Source organism: Scyliorhinus torazame, chromosome 8 (assembly GCF_047496885.1).
Source record: "Scyliorhinus torazame isolate Kashiwa2021f chromosome 8, sScyTor2.1, whole genome shotgun sequence".
NCBI lineage: Eukaryota > Metazoa > Chordata > Chondrichthyes > Carcharhiniformes > Scyliorhinidae > Scyliorhinus > Scyliorhinus torazame.
This window is the reverse complement of record NC_092714.1, coordinates 111,939,718-111,962,183: the sequence shown is the minus strand read 5'-3', so window position 1 is coordinate 111,962,183 and position 22,466 is coordinate 111,939,718. Positions and strand designations below refer to the sequence as shown.

Here is a 22,466-nt window from a genome sequence, read left to right as displayed (position 1 = left end):
TATATTTAATACAAGCAGCATATATAATGAATGATTTATGTACACATATCTATAGTTAACCAAAAAATATAAAACAATTGTAGTTTCTATCTGAAACTCTTGGAATATTCAGAACCAGGAGGAATGTGGTAGTTACCCATATTATCGAAAGCTTTTACAATTATTAAACTAAATATTTGGCACATAATGAGATTTCAGATCTAGGGAGCATCATGGAAATGGAAGAGCCACCAGTAAAACAAACAGAGGGGAAGGAAAGAAATTTGAAACTGTGATGTCATAGGCAACACAGCGCCCATGGAATTTATTATTCATGCTCTCCACTTTTTAAATAAAAGCCCCAATCAACTTTAAATAAATAGTTGAAGAAATAAATAATCAGAGTAAGTAATAATGAGTCAATTAAAATCAAACTAAATCCATCTATGAATCCACACCCTTCACCTCCTGATTCTATTAGTTCTAGAAATAAATAACTGTTACTAATAAATTAGAAATGGGAACATAGGCACCTGGGCTTCAGTATGACGGAATTTGTGGAGTCAGGCTGTCCCAGATTACAACATTTGTAGGAAATACCGCAATCTTAGAGGGGTTGGGTAGAGTAGAGTAGGGGGATATTGAGGCAGGTACTTGCGTGAACAGAGCCATGGTTTGCACTATGTTTACTTTGTGTCTTGACTTCTTTTTTCTGTACTGTACAATGTCATTTTTTCTATATGCCTAAAATACCTCAATAAAATTGTTTGTTAAAAAAAATATACCTCAACCTTGCGATACTCCAACTCAGAGCTGTTACAAGCATTTTAATGTCAGGAAGGGGCAGGATATCTGGATATTTTACAACAGACTATAGTCACACCTCAGGGTAAAGCTCAGATGCAGGAATGGATCTGTGTGCAAGATAGGGGAACCTAAGGAAGGCAGAGAAAGTGGTACCACACACACTGGTCCTGTCCAAAAGCTATGATGTAGTTGCTACATGTGTAAGAATAAGGAGGAAGGCTTCAGGTAGGGTGGTCAGAATAATTCGGAGAACAGATGAAATGTTCTGCAACTATAAATGCAAGTCCAGGAAAGTGTATTGCTTACCTGATGCCAGGGTAAAGGATATGTTCAAACATTTTGTGAGTAACTTAAAATGGGGATGGGGGGGGATTGAAGATCCAGCTGACACAGCCCGTGTTGGGGCCAATGACATTGGGAAGAAAGAGGGGAAGTTCTGCTCAGGGAGTGCTAGGAGCTATGAACTAAATTAAAAAGCAGGATTCTCAGAGCTGCTAATTACTACCCAAGCCACAAACTAGTTGGGATTGGGATAGACCAATCAGAAGATAAACACATGAAAGAGGAAAAGGAAATGGAGTTGGTACTCCATTCTTGCCCAGTACATAATTAGCCCAACAAGAGAGGAATCACCGATGGAATAGGAAATGAACCAGAGCAGCTAAAACAAATAAGCGTTCGGGACCATCCATCATGTATTAGACACAATAAGATATGAGCCAAAGTAACAGATTTCAAAAAAACTCATGAGAGAATGGGACTGTTCAATAATGTAGGCTGGAAAGAATATTGACGAACAAAGAGATAAAGCAATGTGGGAAATATTTGAAAAAGTGATCTACAGAATTCCGGAGGAACAAAATTCTACTGAAAAACAAGAACGATCAAGCAAATAATGAAAGACTGCTGGCGAATAAAGAGAGATGGGCAAATACGAAATGAAAGACAAAGGCAGAACTTGATGACAGGCTTATCGCATTTCAGCAGTTTATAATCAAACATTGACAAAAAGAATGGATTGTATTGCTAGAAACAAGGATGAAACTCCCGTGAATCATGAAGCGTCAGCCAGTCAAACTGTGAGCAAAATTGGAGAGAAAACAGCGAATTTGACTAGCCAGGAAAAGAGGAAATTCACCAATGTGCTGCTCTGCATGTTCGATGGGCCAAAGCCTCAGCCAATGGTGATATTCATGAGAAAATTCCTTCCAAAATTGCAATACCAAACATGACCAGTTATATATGTTTATAATAAAGGATGGATGGATGAAGGCGGTTTAAACTATCCTGGTGGTCTGAACAGCCTCGTTCAACCTTTGGAGGCCTCTCTGAACAAGCCCTTCAAGGCTAGGATGAAAACAAAGCAGAATGACTGGATAATTAGAGGAGAGAAGACATTCACCAAGGGAGGCAGCATACAAGCTCAGACATGAGCAACACTGTGTGAATGAGTTGAGAGGCCTGGGATGAAATCAGGAGATTGTCAGCAGATCATTCAAGAAATTTGGGAATCCAATGTACTTGATGGCACAAAAACAATTATTTGTGCAATAATATAGCCGATGAGGACATGATTGCTGAAGATATGCCAATGATTCATCGGATGATGCCATTCAAGAAGCAAATTGGGACATGTTATTGGTTTCTGAAGAGAAGGGTGATTTAAGGATTTCAATACACATTTGGTGCATGCTCTGCTGCTAAGGAATAGACTTTTCAGTGCTGTAAAAAAACTGAATTACATAGTCTAAATTTGTATATGTGGCTTTTGTTTTTGATGTATTTAGTGTACACAAATTGATGTCCGTCTCCATGGAGGGTATTATTAATTTATTGATTAAAAATTCAATAATTAAAAGCACATTTTAGTTATCTTTGCATTACTTTTGGTGGCAGGGCTGTCAGGAACAGTCTCAGACGTGGTAACTCTACGATTGTGATTCAACGGGAGAGGGTGGATTTCAACCATTCCAGAATATTCCTCATGTAAATTTTGACCCCTTACTTTTTGGCTAAAAATTTATTGCTAGAAACTCAACTCTTATGCAAGTAAATACAGTGCTTGTTTTTTTCTAGACTGTCATTTTGAGAGTTTTCTAATCCAGTGTTTTTCAAATTTTTTTCCCGGGGACCCATTTTTACCAACCGACCAACCTTCGGGACCCACGCCGGCCAACCTTCGGGACCCACGCCAGCCAACCTTCAGAACCCACGCCAGCCAACCTTCAGAACCCACGCCGGCCGACCTTCGCGGCCCACGCCGGCCGACCTGTGCGACCCACCATTTTTTCTTATCTTGTTTGCTGCTGCCAAAATGGAGGTTTCGCAATTGCACTCAAAGCACGTTGATGTCGACGTTCGGGGGGACGTGACCTGCTCGCTGCCTCCCTTCAGGCAGGAAGATTACATAGAATTTTTAAAAAATCTTCTGCGTCTCCAATTGCGCAAATTCACGGGCAACAGCCGCAGCAGCCGGCTTTTAACAATGCCGGCTGCGAGAGGCCTTTGACCATATAAACAAAATGAGGCCGCACTGCACATTCGTGCCCGCTCATCGGTTCGCACGTGTGCGCAGTGCGGCCTCATTTTGTTAATATGGTCGCGACCGTTTTGAAGGCCGCTTACAGCCGGCATTGTTAAATGGATTGCTGCGGCTGTTGCGCGTGAATTTGCGCAATCGGGCGCGCTGAGACAGATGGCTCCGTGACCCTCCCGACACCCGCCCGCGGGACGCGATCCCGGCTTTGAAAATGCCTGTTCTAATCCATCAGCAACATCGAGTGAACCCAAAACATTAATTACAATGTGGACCCCTTTTTCGGCCTTCCCATTTGACTGCGGGTAGTGGGGACTGGAGGTAACGTGATGGAAGTTGTAGGACTGTGCAAAGTCAGACCATTCCTTGCTGTAAAAGCAAGGACCATTGTCGCTCATTACAGTGAGCGGTATCCCATGCCTGGCAAACGTTTCTTTGCAGGCTTTGATTACCGCCTTCGACGTGAGGTTGGACAGTTTCACTACTTCTGGATATCTGGAGAAGTAGTCGACCAGGAGTACGTAGTGACGCCCCTTGGCGTGGAAAAGGTCTACACTGACTTTGGACCACGGAGACGTCACAATCTCGTGCTGCTGCAACGTTTCTTTGGGTTGAGCTGGCTGAAACTTCTGACAGGTAGGGCAATTGAGGACTGTGTCGGCAATGTCCTGGCTGATGCCCGGCCAATAGACCGCCTCCCGAGCTCTGCGTTGGCATTTCTCGACCCCAAGGTGACCCTCCTGGAGTTGGTCCAGCACCATAGCCCGCATGCTCTAAGGAATTACGATTCTGTCGAGTTTCAGAAGGATTCCTTCCACCACCATCAGGTCGTCTTTTACGTTATAGGACTGGGCATATTGTCCCTTCTGCCAGCCATTGCTGAGGTGCTGCATCACGCACTGCAGCAGAGGATCCTTGGCCGTCTCCTCACGAATTTGGACCACCCGTTCGTCGGAGGCCGGAAGGTTCGAGGCACACAACTGCACTTGGGCTTCTATGTGGCAGATGAAGTCACTTTATTCACACGGTGTGGTAATGCACCTGGACAGGGCATCTACAACGATCAGCTCTTTACCTGGCGTATAGACCAGTTCGAAGTCGTAGCGGCATAGCTTTAGAAGAATACACTGTAACCGAGGTGTCATTTCGTTTAAATCCTTCTGGATTATGTGGACTGGAGGCCTGTGGTCCGTCTCTACCGTGAATTTCGGCAGGCCATAAACATAGTCGTGGAACTTGACTATTAGGAGGCCCAGACACCCCTTCTCAATCTGAGCGTACCGTTGCTCAGTGAGCGTAATGGCCCTGAAGGCATACGCCACTGAAGCCCACGACGTTGAGTCATCCGCTGAAGGAGCACTGCCCCAATGCCGTCCTGGCTTGCATCAGTTGATATCTTGGTTTCCTTGGTTGGGTCGAAGAATGCTAGGACCTGGGCTGTTGTGAGTTTTGCTTTCAGCTCACTCCATTCCTCTTCATGTGTGGGCAGCCACAGGAATTCCGTCGACTTTTTGACGAGATGGCGGAGTGCCGTGGTGTGGGATGCCATATTGGGAATGAATTTCCCGAGGAAGTTGACCATTCCGAGAAAGCGGAGGACCACCTTTTGTCCTCCGGGGTCTTCATGGCATTGATCACCGAGACCTTGTCAGCGTCTTGCCGTACGCCCTGCTGCGAGATGTTGTCACCTAGGAATTTGATCTCCGATTGACCAAAAGAGCACTTGGCCCTGTTGAGCTAAAGACCATGTTCATTGATTCCTTGGAATACCTTCTTGGGGCGAGCGATGTGTTCCTGGGGCATTATGGACCAGATAATGACATTGTCAACGTACACTTTCACCCCCTCGATGCCCTCTATCATCTGTTCCATGATGCGATGAAATACTTTGGAGGCAGATATGATGCCAAAAGACATCCGGTTGTAGCAGTAACGACGAAACGGGGTGTTGAACGTGCACAACTTGCAACTGGACGCACCCAGTTGTATTTGCCAAAAACCCTTGGAGGCGTCGAGCTTAGTAAAGAATTTGGCATGAGCCATCTCACTGGTCAACTCTTCTCGTTTTGGTATCAGCTAATGCTCCCTCATGATGTTGCGGTTTAGATCCTGAGGGTCAATGCAAATGCGAAGCTCTCCTGATGGCTTCTTGACGCAGACCATGGAGCTGACCCAGTCTGTGGGCTCTGTAACCTTTAATATGATGCCCTGGTCTTGGAGGTCCTGTAATTTCTTCTTCAGACGATCCTTGAGGGGCGCCGGCACCTGGCGAGGTGCATGAATTACAGGGGTGGCGTTCGGCTTGAGCAGGACTTTGTATTGGTATGGGAGCGTGCCCATTCCATCGAACACGCTGTGGTACTGCGTGATGATGTCATCTATGTCGGCTTGCAAGTTTCCATTGGGCGAGGCCGTCGCCGGTGTTGATGACATGGTGTGGACGCGTTGAACAAGGTTCAGGAGCTTGCAGGCACGAGCGCCGAGCAGAGATGGTCTGTCAGGCCCGACGATTTCAAACCGCAGGGTCGCCTTGATCGCCTTATTGGATACCCCCAGTTGACACGAACCACTGGCAGCTATGGCGTCGCCATTGCAGTCAAGGAGCTGACAGGCCGGTGGAAGAATGCTTGGTTTGGCGCGGGTGGTGTCGAGGTCGGATTTCGAGATGAGGTTCGCCGTTGCGCCGGTGTCCAGTTTGAACCGGATGCGGGCCTTGGTCACTGTGAGGACAGCAGACCACCCGTCGTTGGGATCCACACAGAGGATCGAGAGGCGTTGCGTAGGTGTGGTGGAAGGCAGCGCATGTGTAGTTATGATGCCCACCCGGTATGGGGACTTGAGGCACTCAGCATCAGGGTCCGTTGGGCTGCCGGGATCGTAATCTGGCATGCCTTGTTGTATTGAGTGGACACTTCAGCGCCGCAGCTGGGATCGCTGGCTGCTGAGTGGTGGAGCAGATCTGCAAAGGGCTGCGTAGTGGCCAAGCTTGCCACACTGAAGACACCGGTGTCCTTTTGCCGGACAGTGCCGCTTTAAGTGGGCGGAGCCACAATTCAGACACGTCATGACGCCAACGTCAGCGTGTTCCGTGCGCCATCGCGCATGCGCAGTTGGTCAGTCGATGTGCCCACCTGCGCAGTCGGGTTGTCGGGCTCGTCGTCCACTTGGTCATGGCGCGCATGCGCAGGGATCCGGGAAAAGCACGCGAAACGGCCACTCTCCTCGATGCTCAGGCCCTGCATTTGTGCAATGGCCTAAACCCGTTCCGCCACGTGGGACGTGGGCAGTTTCTGCCGCCCTAATGTGGGAGTAACGATTCTTAGCATGCTCATGGACAACGCACGTCTCAACAGCAACAGAGAGGGTCAACTGTTTGACTTTCAGGAGCTGCTGCAGAAGGGAGTCGGAGTGGACCCCGAAAACGATCTGAACCCGGATCATGGAATCAGCCGTCGAGTCATAGTTACGTGACTGCTCTAGGATGTGGAGATGGGTGACGAAGGACTGAAAAGGTTCATCCTTACCCTGAAGCCTCTGCTGGAAAACGTACCCTTCAAAGCTCTCATTCACCTCAATGTCACAGTGGTTGTCAAACTTCAGCAGGACTGATTTAAATTTTGTTTTGTCTTCACCGTCAGCAAACGTGAGGGAGTTGTAGATGTGGATCGCGTGGTCCCCGCGGTGGAGAGAAATAGCGCGATCTTCCTGGCATCCGATGCTGCTTCGAGGTCGGAGGCCTCGATATACCAGAGGAACTTTTGCTTGAAGAGCTTCCAATTTGCGCCGAGGTTGCCGGAGATGCAGAGCTGCGGAGGAGGCTGCATGTTTTCCATGTCACCGGATGGCTGCTTGCTGTTCAATACTGATTCACTCGAGGTAGGTCCGTCAATTTTCAGTATCACTCCGTGGTACCATGATGTGTTAGGCAGGTCGGTTCGGTGTGGACTGCACTTGATGCAGTGATGCGAGAAACAGACCTCTAATACTGTAGAAGATCCAACACGGTTTTATTGAACGATAGAACTAACATACATATTTAACTGTGGGTCGACACGATACTGAACTGACTGGAGACCTTGTACTTGTACTCGTACTCGCCTGACCAGACTTACTAGCTAGCATGGTGTTTGCACTGTGCTAGCTCGTGGACTCTGACTCTGTCTCAGTAGCTGGGTCCAGAGAGAGCGGGAAACCTAGTGCCCTCTGGCTTTATAGTGGTGGTGTTCTGTCGGGTGATTGGCTGCACTGTGCTGTGTGCTTACTGGTCATCCTGTGTGTCAATCACTGCCTGTCTGCACTTCATTACATACATGCGTGGATATTATGACAAGTAGATTTAGTAGGAATTTCAACATTTATTTTATTACCCGTCTGTGACAGCCCCATCAAACCATCATATGGTTTTGTATTCTCTTATGTTTGAAAAAAATCTGCTGTGTTTTTCTTGTCTTAACATGGCATGTCAAAAAATACAAATAAAGATTTAAACAAAATAATCCAAATAATTACATATTTAACAACAGCAAGATTCAATCTCTCCAATCAGTTCTCTTATGCCTTTTAATGACATCATTAGAGTTATTATTTAAATGCTTCAGTTTGGGTTTGGATATCATATTTTTGTTGCAACTCAGCTGAATTTGGATTCTGCAGTCTGAGCATGTACAGTATATTTAACTTCCCAGCATACACCAACACTGGCCAGCTGTAATGGTGGAATAATTGATTTAGATTCAAGGCAACTGTTTTTCAATAGTATCTGAAGAAAAGTCAGAGGCCTAATTTCAAACTTTATTTGAGTACAGTTTGCATTGAGTAATGTATAACATACAGGAACAATTTTACCCTCATTGCAATTTTATTCCTTTTTAAAAAAGGATGGAACATTATTTGCAAAGTTTCACCAATAGAAATATTTAGGTGTCAAGAAATTAGTTGAAGGTGAGACCTTTTAAATGTCTTGTTAATTGCACTCATAACTGGGAGTGAACGGTTGTAAGAAATGAACCGGTTGGATAGTTGAGAATGATGAGAGCATTAACAGTGGTGGAAATGGGAGGAGTGTGTAATTCAAAGGGTGAGAATACTGCAAAAGGAAAGAAAAATACATTTTAAAATTGCAGAAAGATGGAGAGTAACAGAAGGGAAAGACACTAAAAGAATTATGCAAAAAAGAGAAATTAAAATAGAAGAGACATAAAAAAGAAAAACAGTGACAAATCTGCAACAATGACTCGCAAGATTTCTGGAGAGCGAGTTCATAAGATACAGGAGCAGAATTAGGCCATTCGGCCCATCAGGTCTCTTCTGCCATTCTATCACGGTTGATATGTTCCTCATTTGCTACCTACAACGTCACAGACCAAGAACTGGATTGCAAAATCAGCCAGAGCATCTCCTCCCTAGAACACATGACCTAGGAGCGGGAGTAGGCGATTTAGCCTACCGAGCCTAACACCCTCAATATGATCATGGCTGATCCCATCCTGGCCTCAACTCCACTGTCCTGCCCATTCACCGTAACCTTTCGACCCATTACCAAATAAACATCTGTCTAACTTCTCCTCAAATTTACTCACTGCCCCTCCATCCTCCGCACGCTGGGGTAGCGAAATCAACACATTCACAAACCTTTGGGAGAAGTAGTTTTTCCTCAAATCTGTTTTAAATTTGCTACCTCTTACCCTAAATTTATAACCTCTCATTTTAAAAAAATATATATATTTTATTAAATTTTTCAAACAAAAATGTTTCCGTTTTTACAACTCAACAAGGGATTATACATTAACTGGTAAATAACATTATTTAAATAATATAGTGAACTTACAACTAAAACTAAAAAAGAAAAACAAATAGCAAAAACACAGAATAGTGCTCCCCCGGGAGGTTGCTGCTGCTGTCATTTCTATCTTTTCATTATCGTTCCGCGAGATAGTCAAGGAACGGTTGCCACCGCCTGGAGAACCCCTGAGCCGATCCTCTCAATGCAAATTTTATTTGTTCCAATCTTAAGAACCCTGCCATGTCGTTTATCCAGGCCTCCACGCCCGGGGGTTTCGCTTCCTTCCACATGAGTAGAATCCTACGCCAGGCTACTAGGGACACAAAGGCCAAAATATCGGCCTCTTTCGCCTCTTGCACTCCCGGTTCTTCTGCAACCCCAAATATAGCTAACCCCCAGCCTGGCTTGACCCGGACCTTCACCACCTTTGAAATTACCCTTGCCACACCCCCCCAGAACTCCTGCAGTGCCGGACACGACCAGAACATGTGTGTGTGGTTCGCCGAGCTTCCTGAGCACCTCCCACACCTGTCCTCGACCCCGAAAAACCTGCTCAGTCTTGCTCCCGTCATATGTGCTCTATGTAGAACCTTAAATTGAATTAGGCTAAGCTTGGCACACGAGGACGAGGAATTTACCCTACTGAGGGCATCCGCCCATAGCCCCTCCTCAATCTCTTCCCCCAGCTCTTCTTCCCATTTTCCCTTCAGCTCCTCTATCATCGCCTCCCCCTCATCCCTCATCTCCCGGTATATTTCGGACACTTTGCCCTCTCCAACCCATGCCCCCGAAATCACTCTCTCTTGGATCCCCTGCGTCGGGAGCTGCGGGAATTCCCTCACCTGTTGCCTCGTAAATGCCCTCACTTGCATATATCGGAAGGCGTTCCCTGGGGGCAACTTATATTTTTCTTCTAGCGCTCCCAGACTTGCAAACGTCCCGTCTATAAACAGGTCCCTCAGCTTCCTAATTCCTGCTCGTTGCCAACACTGGAACCCCCCCATCCATCCTCCCTGGGACAAACCTGTGGTTATTCCTTATCGGGGACCACACCGAGGCACCCGTCACTCCCCTATGTCGCCTCCACTGCCCCCAGATCCTCAAGGTTGCCACCACCACTGGGTTTGTGGTGTACCTTTTCGGGGAGAAAGGCAGCGGCGCCGTCACCAGCGCTTTTAGGCTCGTTCCCTTACAGGACGCCATCTCCAGCTTGTTCCACGCTGCTCCCTCTTCCTCCCTCATCCACTTACAGACCATCGACACATTGGTGGCCCAATAGTAGTCGCTCAAACTCGGCAGCGCCAGTCCCCCTCTGTCCCTACTGCGCTGCAGGAACCCCCTCTTTACTCTCGGGGTCTTTCCTGCCCACACAAAGCTCGTAATGCTCCTATCTATTTAAAAAAAATTTTTTTAAAAGGCCTTTGTGATCAGAATGGGGAGGCACTGAAACACGAAAAGAAACCTCGGGAGGACCACCATTTTAACTGCCTGCACTCTGCCCGCCAGTGACAGCGGCACCATATCCCACCTCTTAAAGTCCTCCTCCATCTGCTCCACCAGTCGCGTCAGGTTGAGTCTATGCAGGGTTCCCCAGTTCCTGGCCACCTGGATTCCCAGGTATCGGAAGTTCCTCACCACTCTCCTCAGCGGCAGAGCATCTATCCCCCTACCCTGTTCCCCGGGGTGCATTACAAAAAGCTCGCTCTTCCCCATATTTAGTTTATACCCCGAGAACTCTCCAAACTCCCTAAGTATCTGCATTACTTCTGGCATCCCCTCTACCGGGTCCGCAACGTATAGCAGTAGATCATCTGCGTAGAGCGACACTCGGTGTTCCTCACCCCCTCTAAGCACCCCCCTCCACTTCTTAGAATCCCTCAGCGCTATGGCCAGTGGTTCAGTTGCCAACGCGAACAGTAACGGGGACAGGGGACACCCTTGTCTTGTACCCGTGTAGCCGAAAATACCCCGATCTTTGCCGGTTTGTGACTACGCTTGCCATCGGGGCCCCATATAAGAGTCTGACCCATCTAATAAACCCCTCACCGAACCCAAACCTCTTCAGCACCTCCCACAGATAGTCCCACTCCACCCTACTCCGGTGGGGGCGTCATCATCACCCCCAGCAACCTTCGTACATTAACATTCAGTTGTCTCCCCTTTACAAACCCTGTCGGATCATCATGCACCACCCCTGGGACGCAATCCTCTATCCTTGTCACCATCACTTTGGCCAGCAGTTTGGCCTCTACATTTAGGAGTGAGATAGGCCTGTATGACCCGCATTGCAGCGGGTCTTTATCTCGTTTCAGGATTAGCGATATCGTCGCCTCCGACATTGTCGGGGGTAGCATCCCCCTTTCCTTAGCCTCATTAAAGGTTCTCGCCAAAAGCGGGGCCAACAGATCCATATACTTCCTGTAGAATTCCACCGGAAACCCGTCTGGTCCCGGGACCTTCCCTGCCTGGATGTTCCCCAGTCCTTTAATCACCTCATCCACCTCGATTGGCGCCCCCAGACCTGCCACCTCCTGCCCCTTCACGAACCTTAGCTGGTCCAGAAAGTGTAGCATTCCTTCTTTTCCCCCCGGGGATTGGGACTTATATAGCCTCTCATAAAAGGGTCTTGAACACCTCGTTCACTTTCCCTGCTCTCTGCTCCATATTTCCCATTTCGTCCCTCACTCCCCCGATCTCTCTCGCCGCCATCCTCCTCCGAAGTTGGTGGGCCAACTGCCGGCCTTTTCCCCATACTCATATTGCATCCCCTGTGCCTTCCTCCACTGTGTCTCTGCCTTTCCCATGGTCAGCAGGTCAAACTCCGTCTGTAGTCTTCGTCATTCTCTGTATAGCCCTTCGTCTGGGGCCCCCGCATATTTTTTATCCACCCTCAAAATTTCCCCCACTAATCTCTCTCTTTCTTTGCCCTCTTGTTTCCCCTTGTGGGCTCTGATGGAGATCAGCTCTCCTCTAACCACCGCCTTCAGCGCTTCCCATACTACCCCCACCTGAACCTCCCCATCGTCGTTGACCTCCAGGTATCGCTCAATACACCCCCTCACCCTTCCGCAGACCCCCTCGTCCGCCAGTAGTCCCATATCTAGTCGCCAGAGTGGGCGCTGCTCCCTTTCCTCTCCTAGTTCCAGATCCACCCAATGCGGGGCGTGGTCTGAAACGGCTATGGCCGAGTACTCCGTTCTGCCATTTTCGGGATCAGTGCCCTTCCCAAAACGAAAAAGTCTATCCGGGAGTATACCTTATGGACGTGGGAGAAGAAAGAGAACTTTTTAGCCATCGGCCTGGCGAATCTCCACGGATCCACTCCCCCCATTTGTTCCATAAATCCCTTAAGCACCTTGGCCGCTGCCGGCCTTCTCCCGGTCCTGGATCTGGACCGGTCTAGCCCTGGATCCAGCACTGTGTTAAAATCCCCCCCCATTACCAAGCTTCCCGCCTCCAGGTCCGGGATACGTCCCAGCATTCGCTTCATGAATCCCGCGTCATCCCAGTTCGGGGCATATACATTCACCAGCACAACCGCCTCTCCCTGCAGTCTGCCACTCGCCATCACATATCTGCCCCCACTGTCCACCACTATATTCTTAGCCTCGAATGATACACGTTTCCCCACCAATATTGCCACCCCTGTGTTTTTCGCGTCCAACCCGGAGTGGAATACCTGTCCCACCCATCCTTTTCTTAGTCTAACCTGATCCGCCACCTTCTGGTGTCTCCTGGAGCATGACTACGTCCGCCTTCAGTCTCTTTAAGTGCGCAAACACCCATGCCCTCTTAATCGGCCCATTTAAGCCTCTCACATTCCACGTGATCAGCCGGATTGGGGGGCCATTCACTCTCTCTCCCCCCCCCCCCCCTCTCGACTAGCCATCGCCTTTTTTTGGCCATCTCCTCATCCAGGTCCCGCGTACCCGTCTGTCCCCCAGGCAGCGCCTTCCCGCCCCGACCACCTCATCTCTTACCAGCTCCCCCTTGCTCTCAGCAGCAGCAACCCAGTTAATCCCCCCCCCCCCCCCGCTAGATCCCCCTCTAGGTTGGTTACTCCCCCCATATTGCTTCCGGAAGTCAGCTAACTCTGGCTGACCTCGGCTTCCCCCGTTCACTCTTTGACCTCCCTGCGTGTGGGGCTCCCTTCCTTCCTGCGCCCGTTTTCCCGCTATAATTTCCATAGCGCGGGAAAATACCCGCGCTTTCCTCTTGGCCCCGCCCCCTATGGCACAGGTCCCTCATCCCCCTTCCCTGCCCCTTTTCCCACCGGCGCCCACATTTCTTTGTGTTTCCCCCCCCATCGGGGGGGGGAGAAAAATTCCCCGTCCAACATTGCTGTACAATAGCCCTCCCCTTTCCCCATTTTACATTTCTGTACCACCACCTCGCTGCTTCTCTCCAAACATCAAACTCTCAAATCTAGTCCAGTTTCTCTTCTTGGATGAATGTCCATGCCTCATCCGCCGTCTCGAAGTAGTGGTGCTTGCCCTGGTGCGTGATCCACAATCGCGCCGGCTGCAGCATCCCAAATTTTATTTTCTTCCTATGGAGCACCGCCTTGGCCCGGTTAAAGCTCACCCTCCTTCTCACCACCTCCGCACTCCAGTCCTGATACACACGTATCACCGCATTCTCCCATTTGCTACTCCGTGCCTTCTTGGCCCAGCTCTGGACCATCTCTCTGTCCCTGTAGCGATGGAACTTCACCACTATTGCTCTAGGTGTTTTGCCTGCCTTTGGTCTTCTCACGAGGCTCCCTCCACTTCCAGGGGGCCCGTTGGGGCCGCAGCTCCCATTAGTGCGTGGAGCATCGTGCTCACATAAGCCCCAACATCAGCTCCCTCTGCTCCTTCGGGGAGACCTAGAATCCGTAGGTTTTTCCTCCTCGAGCTGTTCTCCAGGGCTTCCAGCCTTTCTATGCACCTCTTGTGTAGTGCCTCGTGTGTCTCCGTTTTTACCACCAGGCCCTGTATCTCATCTTCATTTTCGGCTGCCTTTGCCTTCACTCCACGGAGCTCCATCGCCTGGACCTTTTGTGTTTCCTTCAGTCCCTCGATTGCCAGTAGCACCGGCGCCAGCACCTCTTTCTTGAGCTCCTCCACACATCGTCGGAGAAACTCCTGCTAATCCGGGCCCCATACCATCTGGGCTCCATCCGCCGCCACCTTGCTTCTCTTCTCTTCTCTGCCGCTGCTCCAAAGGATCCTTCGTAATCTGGCCACTACCGCCGCTCCTTTCCATACACACCCGGGGGGACTCCTTCCTTCGTCACCCCACACTGGGTTAGGTCGAAAAAAAATTCCGTTGGGGCTCCCGATAAGAGCCCAAAAGTCCGTTGGACCGGGAGCTGCCGAAACGTGCGGCTTAGCAGTGCATCACCGCAACCGGAAGTCCATAACCTCTCGTTTTAGAATGTCCCACAAGAGGAAATATCAGCTCCACGTCTACTTTATCCATACCTTTTAGTATCTTGTACGCCTCAATTAGATCTCCCCTCATTCTTCTAAACTCTAGAGAGTATAGCACTAAACTGTTCAATCTCTCCTCATACAACAAACTCTTCATCTCTGGAATCAATCTTGTGAACCTCCTCTGAACTGCCTCCAATGTCACTATATCTTTCCTCAAATAAGGGGACCAAAACTGTGCACAATACTCCAGGTGCGGTCTTACCAATGCCTTGTATAGTTGCAACAACACTTCCTTACCATTATACTCTATTCCTTTTGCTATAAATGCCAATATTCCATTTGCTTTCCTTATTATCTGCTGCACCTGCATGCTCATTTTCTGTGACTCATGCATGAGGACACCCAGATCCCTCTGTTACATGAATTACATGCAAGTCTTTTAACAATATACATGTATTAATTGTTTAAAATAGAAGGGTATTACGATAGAACATTACAGCGCAGTACAGGCCCTTTGGCCTTCGATGTTGTGCCGACCTGTGAAACCACTCTAAAGCCCATCTACACTATTCCCTTATCATCCATATATCTATCCAATGACCATTTGAATGCCCTTAGTGTTGGCGAGTCCACTATTGTTGCAGGCAGGGCATTCCACGCCCTTACTACTGATTACTAAAGATAGGAATATCTTTAAAAACTTAACGGAAAATTTGCATTAATTTTGGTTTTATTTCTCAACCTTTTTGTTATATAACAGTTTAAATGAGAAGGGGAAACATCTTAGAGGAGTTTCTGAGCTTTTGAGTGTAATGCACTGAACTTTACACAGGTCAAACTGGAGCATCCAAAGATAGCAATTTATTGAAATTAAAATCCTCATCTGAAATCAATATTAGAATTGAAACATTTCCAAGCTAGTACCCAAAGTGATAATGAAAACTTTAAATCAAAATGTACTTAATTTTGATATAGGGTCTAATGGTGAGATTCTTTCTTTAATGAAAGAAATAAAGATCTTGCACTTAATAGCTCCTTTCATAACCTCAGAAATTGCAAAAAGGAAACAGAAAGGTGTGAAATTAAATGAAATAAATGACCAGATAATCTATTTTCAGTGCCGCTGTTTGAGAGGTAAATGTCTGCCAAGACATCAAGAGAAATCCCTTACTTTTCTTCAGATAATGCAGTGGAATCTTGTACATCCCTCTGAAAAGGCAGATGGGGCTTTGGTTTAATGTTTCATCTGAAAGATGACTGCATACTTTCTCAAGACTGTACTGAAATGTCAACCAAGATTATGCACTCAATGGTCTGCAGTGCAGCTTGAAATTTCAAACCCAGAGGAGAAAGTGCTACCATTGAGCCAAGATGAAAATACTTTTTTTTAAAAATAAGGATACTTTGATATCAAAACAAATAAGGCAAAACACTGACCATCAACACTGGTAATCTCTGTACCCCTGCTTGTAGAAAGTTTTGCAGCACACTGCGTCACAAGAAGATTTTTATCTTCCTGCAGAAGTGATGGTGCAATATTCTGGATTGTGTGCAGGCTTGCCTCAGTCAAAGGGAAAAATCTGAAAACATAAATTCAATATATTGAACAAAAATTGTAGCATACAATTGCCAGGAGATACCCACAGACTCACTTATATTGGAGAAGGGGCTTGTAGGTCTCTCAAGCAAGGGAGGAAAAGTGCATCCCAGTTTGATAACTAAGACCAGGATTCACCTCTGCACCAATGTTCCAACACGACAGGACTTCTGCCTCCACTTGCACCTCCGTCACTGTTACACCTGACCAAGTTCCTAAATTAGGATTCATGCTCTATACACAGTGGGTTCTTGGCCAGGAAGGAGTCCACATACTTCTTGGCCACAATGTCCTAGCCATGTTGAAGTGGGACCAGAAGCAGCCAGGCAATTAAAGGGGTGGATGCACCCCAAAGATTGGAACCATTCCATCCTCTCAGATGGGTCCAGATTGGCGGGAGAAAAGACCGCCATTAGGCACTCTCCCGTCATTTCAAAGTCAGATTGTTACTAATGTTTTCTAGGGCCTACGATCAACAACTTCATGATAGCTTCAGGAAGTGGCAAGACCTGCAGGATGAGCAGAAAATTCATTGTGAATATCTGTGCCGTCGGGGATATAGAGTCATTACTGTACAGAAGGCCACCTTTTGGCTCGTCAGGTCAATCCCAGCCCCTCATGAAGCAATCAATCAGTCCCAAACCCAGCCCTGCAACTTTGCTCCTCTCAAGTCTCATCTAATTTTCTTTTTGAAATCATTCATTATCTCCGCTTCCGCCACCCTCATAAGCAGTGATTTCTGGTTCAGCGCTCAAAATAATTTTTTTTAAAAATAGCCTCACATTATCCTTCTATATCTTGTCCATTTGTCTAAGAAATATACTCTATAATAACAAAGAGTGGAGAAAAAGGGCCCTAGTTGATATTGTTTGATATTAATTCAACTTCAAGGGGGAAGACATGGCTGGAGAGCTCCAGGCTGTGGTTTGCTCTTCTTGCTCCATGTGGGAGAACAGTTCCCAAGACCAAAATGTGTGCAGGGAGTGTCTCCAGCTGCAACTCCTCCAAGACGGAGTTTCAGAGCTGGAGCGGCATCTGGGGCACTATGGAGCACCCGTGAGGCGGAGAGTATCATGGATAGCACATACAGAGAAGCGGTCATACCGTCAACTCGGACTACGCAGGCAGGAAGGATGACCACCAGGCAGAGGAAGAGGACTGGGGGGGGCCTTGCTAATGCGGTTGGGGAGGGTTTAAACTAATATGGTGGGGGTTTGGGGTGGGAATCTACGCAAGGATTGCCCAGGGGGAATCAAGAACAAGGCAAGACAGCAAGGGTATAAGAAAAGTGATAGGCAAAGAAATCAAGAGCCAGAATCAGATAAGGACATAGTACAAAATAGTACGGATGGAACAAAGAACGTTAAAAAGACTAGCCTTAAGGTTTAGTACCTAAGCACACGGAGCATTCAAAATAAAATGGATGAATTAGTTGCGCAAGGTAGATGTAAAGGGGTATGACATAGTTGGGATTAAGGAGACATGGCTCCAAGGTGACCAAGGATGGGAACTAAACACGGAGGGCTCTTCATTTTTTGGAAGGACATACAGAAAGGAAAATATGCTGGAGTTGTATTGCTGATTAAAGAAGATATTGTTATAATACTGAGGAAAGATATTAGCACAAGCAATGTGGAATCTGTATGGGTCGAGTTAAGAAACACCAAAGGGCAAAAAACATTTGTAGGGATGGTAATAGCAGGCCTCTATGCTCACAATTTTCTCAGTTCTTCATTGTGATGCCACCCAAATCAGAATAGGAACATGGACGGGAAGCCAGGCCCAAGTGTTTAGCGCTCAAACAGAAGTAATTAAAATCAATAGCAATACATGAGTCTGACAATAATAGCATACTGGAAATCCAGGAAAGATTTACTGGAACCAGGTGTTACAATTAGAAATGTTAAGAATTCGGGAAAATTAAGATGAAAACATTAAATTGGGATAAAATCAAATAAAAAGAAGAATTGGTAAGGGCAGTTGTCTGAAAGGGGGTTTGAAATGTGAACTAGCACATAGTCCAGGGACAGACGCTTGTTTCTCTCCCTACAGATGCTGCCAGACCTGCTGAGATTTTCCAGCATTTTCTTTTTGGTTTCAGATTCCAGCATCCGCAATAATTTGTTTTTATTGAATTAATTTGACTGCTCCATTGCAAACGTGAATTTGTGTGCAGGATGAAGCCCATTAAGGTATGTAAGGAAATCCTTGCATGCAGCTGCGGATTCAAATATAGCAAATTTGTCATCTACCATCAGGAAGTTAGGTGTCATGTTTTTTTAGGAAAGCGACAAATCTGTTGACTGCAAGATGACAAGCTTTGACAGCATTTCTCTTTTTCCACCAATACACGAGGCCTGTACTACTAAATTACTATTTCTTAATATGGTCAAATCCTTACCTCTCCACTGTAATGTACAGTCGTTTCAGGTCGCAACCGCCATCCACTTTTGTTTGGATAATAAACTGAGATGCAGTTAAAGCCCAGAGTAATCCACTCTGTAATGATCTATTTGAAAGAATTAAGAAAAAAGTCTTTAATGTCAGGTCATTCTGTCAAGGAATTTGGAGGAAAGGCAGATACTAAGGTAACTGAATGGTGGAACAGGGGCGAAGGGCTGAATGGCCCCTTCCTATTCCTCTTTACAAAAAAATTCAGAGAATTTCCCTCCAATAACATACAGCTTTAACTTTCTCTACTCATCAAATATATTTGAGGATGAAAGTGTGCCTGACAAGAGGTCATTGATCAGCAAATGGGTTTACTAGGATTTTATGTCGATGCCACGGATTTCACACAGGATCATCTAAAGTGTAGTTACTTCTCTTTATAAGGCCAATTATCGTTATTGCTTTTATTCCAATTTTCATTTTTGAAAATATTTTTAAAAAAATATAAATTTAGAGTATCCAATTCATTGCGTGGCCAATCCGTCTATCCTGCACATCTTTGGGTTGTGGGGGCGAAACCCACGCAAACACGGGAGAATGTGCAAACTCCACATGGACAGTGACACAGAGCCGGGGTCAAACGTGGGACCTCGGCGCCGTGAGGCTGCCTCTCATTTTTGAAAATCTAATCAATGTTAACACATTGAACCTATTTTTTTGTCTTAACCAGAAATATTCAACACTAGCCTTCAAAAGAAATTAAATAAGTCCCTGAAGGAGAAAATCTGTGTAAAGTAGGAACTAACGTAATTCTATATTCTGCATCCTGGTCAGTGACCAGATTATAGTCAGCACCACCACCAAAGCTCATTAAGAACATAACTGTTTTGATTAATCCATTACAAAAGGAGAATTTGAGAATGGAGAAAGGAAAGAGATATTTTATACTGAAGTTCCAGTTCCCTCAAGTTCCTGTTTCCACTTTCTCAAGGCACTGTGTAAGCAATAATAACGGACTGAATGGGATCTTTGAGATCGATCAGACATTGAGACATAGGATATGTGCAAGAAATAGGATTGCTCGACTCAGTTAAGCAGTGTCTGAAAGAAAATGTTCAGGATCATTTTCTTTGGTACATGCTGATCATGATCTATGATTCACATTATATACCCCTTACTGGATGGAGTGTTGCAAAATTAAAGTCGTTTATTACATGAATTACTGTTCAACTTGCACCATACAGTAATTACTTTTAAACAATGACTTGCAAAATTTACAGCAGAAGTCAAGATTATTTTAATCTTCTAACCACTAATCTCTTTGACTAAGGAGGAGAAAAGCAGCAACAGCATGGGATCACCATCACTTTCAAGTTCCCGAGTAAATCACGCCCCATCTGATGTGGGCATATGACTGAAGTACCTTTATTGCCGATGGATCAAAATCCTGGTATTCTCTATTACCATTGCTGCTGGACATCATCACAGAGACATCAACAGTTTAAGGAGAAAACTCACCATCCCCATCTCAGGGTATCTCAGGATGGGTGATGTTGCCATAGTTAAATATAGTCAAAAAAAAGGACAAGGCTCCACATGAAACAAATATTACAAAGGGCAAAGGGGCTAAAATTCCAATGAATCCACAGCCGCTCAAATTGAAGAACTCTGACAAGTTGCAAGTATAGTGTCAGCGATGTGGTCGAGTTGGTGCATTGTAGCTGCAATAGGATAACAGCAGCACATTTTTCAAAAGAGGGCCAAAATGTCAAGAGTGGTTCCATGGTGCTCTTGTACAGCATCACTCAACTCTTCCAGTTCACGGAATATTGATGTCACTGGCTAGGCCAACGTTTATTGCCCATCCATAATTACCTTTGGGAAGGTGGTAATGAGCAGTCTTTTTGAACCGCTGCAGTTCATATGGTATAGGTACACCCACAGTGCTGTTAGGAAAGGAGGTCCAGGAATTTGACCCAGCGACAGTGAAGGAATAGCAATATAATTCCTAGTCAGGAGGATGTGTTACTTGGAGGGATAATTGCAGGCGATGGTGTCTTCATGCATCTGCTGCCATGTTCTTCTAGGTGGTCTAGACCACGTTTGGAAGGTGCTGTCAAAAAGTGGAATCAATCCCTTGAAATATTTTCCATTTTTAAGGTCTTTACTAGGCCCCTAAAGTAACTACGCCTGCTTTTATTGATATGCATAATGGTCAGAAAACTCTTGATTAGCTAGATTACTGCCCCGTGAATAAATACCCTCTTTCCAAGTTTATTTGCATGAATTGCAATGCAATATTGGATTCGACAGCCCTTGACATCAAGGCAGCATTTGACCAACTGGAGCATCGAGGAGCCCAAGAAAAACTGGAGTCAATGGTAATCGGGGAAACTCTCTGTTGGTTGGAGTCATACCGGGCACAAAGGAAGATGGCTGTGGTAGTTGGAGGTCAATCATCTCAATCTCAGGACATCACTGCAAAGTTCCTCAGGGTAGTATCCTAGGCCCAACAATTTTCAGCTGCTTCATTAATGACCTTTCCTCCATTATAAGGTCACAAGTGGGGATATTCACTAATGATTGCACAATGTTCAGCACCATTCATGACTTCTCAGATACCAAAGCAGTCCAGGTCCAAATGCAGCAAGACCTGAACAAGAGCAGCTCAGAGACTGGGAATTTAGTAGGGGGTAACTGACCTCTTGACTCCCCAAAGCCCATCTACCATCTACGATGCACAAGTCAGGAGTGCGATGGATTCCTCTCCCCTGGGTGCAGCTCCAACAACACTCAAGAAACCTGACACCATCCAGGACCACCTGATTGACACCCCATCCATAAACATTCACTCCCTCCACTATGCACAGTGGTTTCAATGTGTACCATCTACAAGATGCACTGTAGGAACTCACCAAGGCTCCATATACAGCACCTTCCAAATGCATTATCGTGACCATCTAGAAGGACAAGTGCAACATGGTGTGGCGGTATCCATTCTATATTAAAAGCTGATCAGAACTGATGTTATATTAAATCATGTATTTAACCCTATATTAAAAACTGATGACTGATGAAGTCATTTATCTCTTGTAAACCAGTACTTATCGCAAAAATGTTTATCAACATGTATTACAGACATTATCTTTGTAAAAGTCCAGGTGCAGTGAACTCATTAAGTCTAGTGGCCTTGTCTGGAAATAAGCTTTGCCAACTAAGGGAGGATATTGCTTGTCTAGTGGCCTAGCCACTAAGGGAGGCTACTGCTTGGCAAGAGGCCCTGCCAAGAAGGCAGGCTGGTGTTTTTCTGGAGATAGCGACTGGAGGTATCAACCTCGTATCTTTAGTGACAAGTGCCCTGTTAGACCTCCCTAGAAACCAAGGTCTTGCCGACCAAGAGAGAGACTGTTCTTTGTCTCGATATAACTGGGGAGTCAAACTCCCTAAGTAAGAAAAGGATATAAATGTTTAAACACAGGCTCCGAAAGTTAGAGCTTCGCTTGGAGAGCTGTTTAGGAGATTGCTGGGTGTTTATTTGGCCAAGCTGCTATCTCGACTCGTAGAGTTCTACTCTTGATTGAGTATCGAACTCCGAGACTACTAGTCGATGTAAGTATGAGATGTTTATAGCTTAAGCAATTATGTAGTTAGTGAGGTCACAGGCTAAGTCATCATATATCCTGTATTTGTCAAACTGTATCATTTATCAAAAATACTTGTATTACCCTTATTCTTTAAATAAATTGCGTATATAGTTTACCATAGAAATCCATGTCTATTTTAATAAATAAGAGTCACATTAAACTAAGGCTCATCATATTCTCACCCTTTGAGGCTATCGGAAGGGTCACTTACCCATGCCTGGCTCTCAAGATCTAGAAATATTTAGTCGAAGTTAAGGATAAGATAGCCCCCTAAGTGATAGTCTCTCTCGTATACCGAAGGTAGTGAAAGCAA

General features: G+C 46.1%; 1 protein-coding gene across 2 annotated transcripts in view; it reads right to left on the bottom strand.

Moving 5' to 3' along the window:
- ltn1 (listerin E3 ubiquitin protein ligase 1) overlaps positions 1-22,466 on the bottom strand; it is a 268,450-nt gene that overhangs the window by 99,709 nt on the left and 146,275 nt on the right. For both annotated transcript variants that reach the window (XM_072514034.1, XM_072514036.1), the window contains exons 18-19: positions 18,520-18,627; positions 15,959-16,101 (exon numbers count right to left, since the gene is read on the bottom strand). In XM_072514034.1, the coding sequence (XP_072370135.1) occupies positions 15,959-16,101; positions 18,520-18,627 (251 nt within the window). The remainder of the gene's footprint in view (positions 1-15,958; positions 16,102-18,519; positions 18,628-22,466) is intronic.